This window comes from Gouania willdenowi, chromosome 6, assembly GCF_900634775.1.
Source record: "Gouania willdenowi chromosome 6, fGouWil2.1, whole genome shotgun sequence".
NCBI classification, from domain to species: domain Eukaryota; kingdom Metazoa; phylum Chordata; class Actinopteri; order Blenniiformes; family Gobiesocidae; genus Gouania; species Gouania willdenowi.
The window spans coordinates 5269265-5277255 of NC_041049.1; the positions used below are offsets into that span (position 1 = coordinate 5269265).

Consider the following 7991-nt stretch of genomic DNA (forward strand, 5'->3'; position numbering starts at 1 on the left):
TTGTCACAACTCTCTCACTGTACGGCTCTGATTAATATCTTTTTATTAATTTCCCTGATTCTGACCCTTCACTATTGATCTGATTCCAGGCGGATTGAGTACTGCCAGACCGCAGACGAGTTCTACAGCACCATGGGCTGCCTCACTCAGGAGATGCTGGAGCACAACCTCGTCGACTCCTCTGAGCTCATGCAGGTAAATCTGAAGTTAAACCTCCCCACACGTACAGTAATAATTAGAGCGACATTAATATGTTCCTGTGTCCCTGTTTCCAGGAGGTTTACTCCATGGCCGTGTTTCCCTTCCCTCAGCTGGCCGAGCTGAGAGAGAAATACACCTACAACATCACTCCCTTCCCTACCTCAGTCAAATCCAATGGAAGGTTTGTCGTTGTTGTTTTAGTTGCTCAAACTACATTCTTAAAGGTTAGTTTGTTTATTTGAGCAGTCGCCATAAAACGCCTCAATCCCAGACTGTAGGAGAACAATCCGTGTATCATGACCCGGAAGGTGTTAGTTTTCTGTTTTTCGTTTTCTGTACCGAAGCAAAAGAGCTTGAATTTGAAAAACAAAACGTTTCCATTTTTTCGTTTTGGTTTTGGAAACAAATATCAAATATTGAGTGTTTTTATTTCATTTTTTATGTTTTTGTTACATCATGATGAACGAATGATACACGGATTGAGAACATGCTGCATTTGTCAAGAACTGATGCTACAAATCCTGTAGCAATGTTAAAGCTTCAGTCTTAAATTAAAAGCTGATTAAAAACATATATATAAGTCTGACTTAAACAAACCTGACATAAATACAAAACTTCTGACTTTGACAAAAGCTTGAGATAAATTAACCCAGACTTTATAATAAAAGATTGACTTAAAACAACTTTAAAAGCCTTGACATTTTGAACCAAAGCTGGACTTATGAAAAAAACTAGGTTTTAAAAATTCTGACTTGATAAAAACTTACTTAAAATAAACTGCAATGTGTATAAAAAATAAAAAAAAAACTTGAATGTATGAGTGAAATAAATAACTAAATCAAAATAACATACATAAATGAATAAAAATAAATAAACGCAGAAAAATAAAAATTAAAGATGAATTTAAACAGATTTTAAGATATTTTTGTTGGGTTAAAACCTGATTGAAAATGTAAAAACCAAATAAAATCAGACTCAAGAAAACAAACGATTAAATTGGAAAACAGGTTTTCAAAAATAAGAGCCTAAAACAAAAATAAAAGTTTAATAATATTCAGACTTTATCATCTAAACACATTAAATGATTTCATCTAAAATCAACCCGTTACTCCCACTCTGTGTGTAATTCACTCACTTCCTCCCCCAGTGATGCTCTGGGTGGGTGGGAGAGTGATGACGATGCTGACATGGACGATGAAGACTCGGTGGTGACGGCGCTGGGCTGTCTAGGACCCCTGGGGGGCCTCCTGGCCCCCGAGCTGCACCGATACCAGAGACACCTCAAAGGTGAGGAATGGATGGAGTAGACTGAAGGTTGTGACTTTAAAAAAACTTGCATTAAAAGGAAATCAAATTCTAAAAAGTTATTTAATTGATTAAAAAATACATATCCTGCAAATTAAATTAAGATTTTTCATTTTAGCAAAATAATTAAAGAAGTCAGATTGTGTTATGTGTAATTAATTATTAAACTGTTTCACATGGATCTCCATACCAGAGACTAGTCCCACATGTTTCAGTTAGCTTAGCACGTAGCAACACAGGCTGAGCAGGGTGATGAGGTAAAGGGGCGGGGCTACGTTTCCCATGGGACGGCTTTAAAATGTGGTTAAACCCTGTGTGATAATGATGGTGAATCCCTGCTGTTGATTATTTGTTTAATTACCAGAGTTTATCACGCGGACGTTTGAATTATTATGACATAATATTGATACTGATTATTATTATTATTAACATTATTATTATTATTATTATTGTACTGTTTTCTTTTTTGCACCATCCACCAAGTCATATTCCTTGTATTGTTAAATCTCTACTTGACGATAAAACTTTTCTGATCCTGATGAAAATTAAAGTCTATAAAATAGGAAAAGAATAACAAAATATTGTATTATTCATGCCTAACCTACATTTTCTGACACTTAAAAATAAATTGTTCAGGTGGTACACTACTATGATTAACTAAATTATATTTAAATGTTCTATTAAATTATTATTTTAAATGACGTATTTATTCAGTAAATTTAACTATGAATATACTGTACTTACAACATATACTTTTATTGCTTGTTTTTATTACATTTTATTTAAACTATAGAAATAGAATAAAAATAAATGTAACTTTTGATTTAATAAAAAAACATTAAAATTCTAAGAAATACGTCCAGTTTGAGGATGAATGCAGGTCAGATGTGCTGGTTTCCATAAGTTTGCTTCTGGAGGTTTATTTTGAAAGGACAGAATGTGTCACTGTTAATATTTTTATTGATTATTTTCTGTCGGTAAACAGGAAAAATTTTCCCACAGGATGTTTTTTTTATTATTCCAAGTCAAATCACAGAAGTGGTAGTTTTTCAAATCGAGTATTTTAATATTCACTTTTGCATGTTTTTTTTTGTGCTACTGAAAACTGTTTCATGTTGTATAAGTGAAAATCTGGAGTCTGGGGGCTTTAGAACCCCCCCATCCCCCTGTGGAGCCTTTTCCTGCTCTGCTGACCTTGATTAAAGCACAAACAAGTGAAAAGAAGCTTAAAAATGTGTTTCTCTGAAATCCTTCATCTCTGATTGCTTCCATCTCTGAAATTAGATTCTTATACTTAATATTTCCACTCCCTGTTTAACATGTAAATATGTGTCAAAGTCACATAATGTTTTTTCTGACATGAGCAATTTTACTTTGTGTATTTTCTGTCATTTTCTGTGTTTTTATTGTCTTGTGGGGTTTTTTTGTAGATATTTTGTGTATTTGCATTTTTTGTTGTCATTTTGTGTATTTGGTTTGTTTTTGTTCTTTTCTATGGTTTTGTTGTTGTTGTTTTTTGTATTTTTGACTTGTGTGTTTTTTGTAGTAAGTTTGTGTACATTGTTGTTTTCTATATCATTGTTGTTATTATGTGTCATTTTATGGTCGTATTGTGTTTTGGTTTTTTTGCATGTTTTTCATTATTACTGTGTTATTTTGTTATTGTTTTTTGAGTAATTTTGTGTACGTTTGTTGTTCTATATATTTTTGTTGTCACTATGTGTAATTTTGTGGTCGTATTGTGTGTACTTTCTGGGGTTTTTTTTGTGGTTTTTTGCATGTTTTTCCCTTATCACTTTTTTTATTGTGTGTTTTTGGAGTCATTTTGAGTGTGTTGTTGTTTTCTCTATCATTGTTGTTGGTATGTGTAATTTTGTGGTCGTACTGTGTGTTTTTTCGAGTAATTTTGTGAATCTTCAGGTTTTTTTGCATGGTTTTCTTTGTCTGTTATTTTTATTGCTGTTTTTTTATATCTTTGTTGTCATTATGTTTAATTTTGTGGTTGTACTATGTGTTTTTGGAGTCATTTTGTGTATTTTCTGTTTTTTTAATCACTGTGTATTTTTGTAATTGTTTTGTGTGTTTTTAGGATTCATTTTGTGTAAGTTTTTTGTTGTTTTCTATATCTTTGTTGTCATTATGTCTAATTTTGTGGTCATAGTGTGTGTGTTTTGGCGTAATTTTGTGTATTTTCTGTCATTGTGTATGTTTTTTTTAGTTGTTTTCTGTGATTTTGTTGCTGTGTTTTTGTTTTCATTTTGTGTATTTTTAATTTTTGTATTTTTCCTCCATCCAATCGTGTGCGTTTTTTAAATTTCTTTGGTCCAGAGCAGCGAGCAGAGCAGGGAAACATGGCCGAGCTGAGCCCCGGTGCTGTGGGTTCCGGAGGAGGAGGCGGGGCCGGGGGGGTCAGCGCGAGGGCCGACCACCAGGCCGCCATCAACAGCATGATGATGGAGAGAATGAGCACCGACATCTACGCCCTGAAGAAGCAGTACGCTAGAATCAAGAGGAGGCAGCAGCAGCAGGCCATGCAGCTCTACATACGCACAGGTCGGTTTCAGCGTCACACGTGTGATTTATTAACATTATTATGATATTAAATCACTATTAAGTCATGATGAGACGCACCGACTCCCGTTGATACGTGGTGTGACCTACAGAACTTGAACCAGAGGTGGCCACCAGTCCTGAGGAAGTATCCAGTAAACAGAGCGCTACCGACGGTACATGTGATAATCAAACTGGGATCAAACTCTAAGCTTTTCTACTGGGTTTGAATCTAAAAACCACTAACCAGGGATTTCCTGTGGGGTTCTGACGTAGATTTCCAGTCAAATTAAATTCATTTTAAAAGTAATGTTCATGTTAATATCACTATAGTGAAGACAAAGTATTAAAACCTCTGGAAGTTTCCCAGAAATGTTTGCATTTACAAATGTTTTTGGTAAAAACATGTTTATTTTCTTTATGTGTATTGAAAAAAACACAAAAAAGCAGAAGAAAAAAGCAAAAATGTACATAATTTCACACAAAATTTTAAAAAACTGGACCGGACAAATTTGTTTGCACCCTTACAAATCTGTGGATAAATTATTTTAATTCAAGCATGTGATGCTCGTGTAAACTCACCTGTGGTAAGTAACAGGTTCTGGAAAAAAATGTGGAAAAATATGAACATGCAACACAGGATAGTTAGAATGAAGGATATACATTACATTCTTTTGTAGATTTTTCTCTTCTTTTATGTAAATTTTGGCTTTTTTCTTCTGCATTTTAGTGTTTTTTTCAATGCACGTAAAGAAAATAAACATGTTTATACCAGAAACATTGGTAATTGCAACTATTTCTGGGAGAAATGGTGTCATTTCTAGAAAAATTCCTAACAAATTCTATAACTTTCCTCCATGACTGCATGTGTATAAATAAAAAAATTAAACATTAGAGCTTTCGAGGGAAATAATAACATACTGGAAATCTGCTAATAGAACTCAGGAATGTTAATAGTTGCTCTTTTTGTTTCTTTAATTTAAAGTTATTAACAAAACTCCAACTCTTTGGATTCTCACACTGCTGCTAATGACTTTTTACGGGTGTTGCTTGGTCCCACCCTGGTGCAGCTGGTGGTGGGTTTTATTTTTTAAGGGTCTCCTCTACAGGTTTGATTTTTTCTCATCAACGATTAAGAAAAACATGACACTAAATTTGCATAATCTATGCAGAAACCATGATTTTATAATCCAAATGTTCCATAATATATATCAGAAAATATCTCTTACTTTGATCTGTTTTCATGCTGAAACTATAGAATTTGATGAAATGGTAAAAATGTCTTTACATGTGCTGGTGTGACAAATGTATTATTACTATAAATAAACCTCAGTTTGGCGCCCTCTGCTGGTTATTGTTCAAATAGCAGCTAATCAGTTTGATTTTATTTCTAGTTTTAAACCTTTTTTTTTAAACCTGGAATGTTGAAATTTAAACAAAGCCACTGTTTTAAAACCGTTTCTTGCTATATCTAAGGCCAGAAGGTTTTTAAAAATTAACTAATATAGATATGTGTGCAATCTTTAAAAACCAACCTAGGAACTAGGGTTGCTAATCAGCAATGTCAATTTCCATGGCGACGTAAGCTCGGGAATTTTTGGGTATATTCAAAAATATAGACTTTCTATGGAAATTATTTATTTAAGTTCCCAACTATATTTAACATCCCTGTTAGGGGTCAACTTTTAATTTAAAAAATGTCTTATTAATTCACATGGAAAGTTTCCAGTTTAAAAAAAAGCCCAGAATTTTTGTAGAAATGTATTTTTTTTTTAATTGTAAAATTTTGAATGGATGCTATGGTATGAAAGGCCATTTCCACCAGTAAAAAAAAAGATAAATAAATAAAATAATAATAATAAAAAATCTGAAATCACTAAGTATCTCATAATTATGACTTAAGAATTTTTTTTAAAAATTCCGTACATTTAAGGTGTAAATAAATAAAATGATAATAAAAAAATCTGAAATCACTAAGTATCTCATAATTATGACTTAAGAATTAAAAAAATATGTACATTTAAGGTGCTAATAAGAAAATGTTTTTTAAATCTTAAGTCATAATTATGAGATACTAAGTCACTCAGTATCTCAAAATTATGACGTAAGAATTTTTTTTTAATTATTATTTTATTCATTTATAATTTTTTTACAGGTGGAAATGGGCTTCCAGAGGATGCGTACATTTATATCTGGGTATATTGAATTATCCTGAGCTTAAGTTCATGTAGACATGTACTGTAAATGCTCCGCCCCTTTCTAACCCCATTAGAAACAAACTAACCACACAAACCTCCTCCTGGGACAAGACTAAATCCTGGTAATGGGACTAATCTGCTGTGGTTTCACGTGGTGTTGATGCTCAGTTTCCCCTAAAAACACCTGCGTTAATGTTTGATTGTGTTTGTTTACACCCTCCAGATAAATGTCCCGCCACACGGGTGTTGCCCTCCCAGCTTAACCCGTCCAGCTCTGTCATCAACCACCTCCTGTTGGGACGCAGATCACACAGAGGACCCGGGACCGGCCCCCCACCTCTGACCCGGGGTCAGGGCTCCTCCTCCATCAGCTCAGTATCTCCAGGCTCTCCGTGGCGCGCTCACGTCCGTCAGCATCGCAGGAACGTCGCCCGGGCTCGAGCTCAGCTGGGATTTGGTGATTCGGAGGAACGGGAAGATGAGGAGAAAGGAGAGTCAGTGATGGGGAGTGAGGAAGAGGAGGAGGAGCAGGAGGTGGTGATGAAGACTGAGGAGAATGGAGAGCATGAGCAGAAAGAAGAAAGTAGCTCCTCCGTGCCTCCATCCCCGGATTGTTCCGTTACGGACGAGGCGACAGAGGTGGAGATTTTGGAGGTGGTGTTGCAGATGGAGTCTTTGGAGGTCCAGGCCCGACCCTCGCCTGAGTGTGACCCAGTAGCTCCAGTCCCTCTACTCCCTCCACCACCTTCATCAAGCAGAACCAAAGTCTCCAAACAATCAAATCCAGACCAGAACACCTCCATCGATGCACGTTTATCTCCATCCACGTCCTTCATCCCTCAACCTCCATCTCCGCCTCGCTCACCTTCTCCCACGCAGACTTCTTCCAACACTCCTCCGCCACCATCCTTCCTCCCATCCTCTTCGTCAGTCTCCGACTTATCTTCTCCACCTTCCTCCACCTTTTATAAAACCTGCTCGCCCTCCACCCCGTCCCTCTCCTCCATCTCTTCCTCCACCAGATCCCTCATAGCCACGCCCCCATCAGCCACCTCCACACCCAAACAGCAGGTGTTCTCTCCGTTTCCTTGCGTTAAGCAGCCGCGTAAATCTACGGCGGCGAGGAACCTGGGTCTGTACGGTCCCACGGCCAGAACGCCCACGGTCCTCTTCCCTCAGCTGAACCGGAGCAATGTCACGGGTGCGCGCTGATGGCGGCTAACGGAACTGATGCTATAATAAATGAAACCGTAACATATTACTCAAATAGAATTACACGGGAGTGATGCTGGAAACTCCACGATGGTGCACCTACGCCACGTTGCCTCCTACGACGTTTCCCCTCGTCCTGTTTCAAGAAGAAAGTAGCTCACGTTTGATTTCTCAGTGTTTTGAAACAAATCAGATGAATTTGGGATGATATGAAGCCCTTTAAAGTGGCCTACGCAGAAGAAAAGTTCTTCAATGGCAGGTTGGAGGCGGAGTCTTTCCGAGCGTCTCTTTCCCGACACATTTCCTCCCACTATAGAGATCACGTTGACTGATAATGTGTATTTTCTCCCCATAACTTTGCACAATAGCCATCCATAGCCTGAAGCTGAACCGTCTATAACTCTGACTGCTAAAAAAAAAAAACACCTGTGAATGATTTCTATGATATCCTGAAGCACTTGTTCTTTTTTTCCGATCTATAATAAATAAAAACTCATTCTGTGTGTAAGTTTGACGAGAAATGGA

At 36.6% G+C, this 7991-nt stretch overlaps 1 protein-coding gene across 4 annotated transcripts in view; it reads left to right on the forward strand.

Annotated features, from left to right (window-relative positions):
* Nucleotides 1–7991, forward strand: part of tbc1d30 (TBC1 domain family, member 30) — a 31681-nt gene extending 23690 nt beyond the window's left edge. For 3 of the 4 annotated variants that reach the window (XM_028451456.1, XM_028451458.1, XM_028451459.1), the window contains 6 exons: nt 90–195; nt 276–382; nt 1349–1488; nt 3835–4059; nt 4170–4232; nt 6478–7991. In XM_028451456.1, coding sequence (XP_028307257.1) covers nt 90–195; nt 276–382; nt 1349–1488; nt 3835–4059; nt 4170–4232; nt 6478–7466 — 1630 coding nt within the window. In that variant the 3' untranslated portion in view covers nt 7467–7991. The remainder of the gene's footprint in view (nt 1–89; nt 196–275; nt 383–1348; nt 1489–3834; nt 4060–4169; nt 4233–6477) is intronic. The other variant, XM_028451457.1, reaches the window with a different exon arrangement.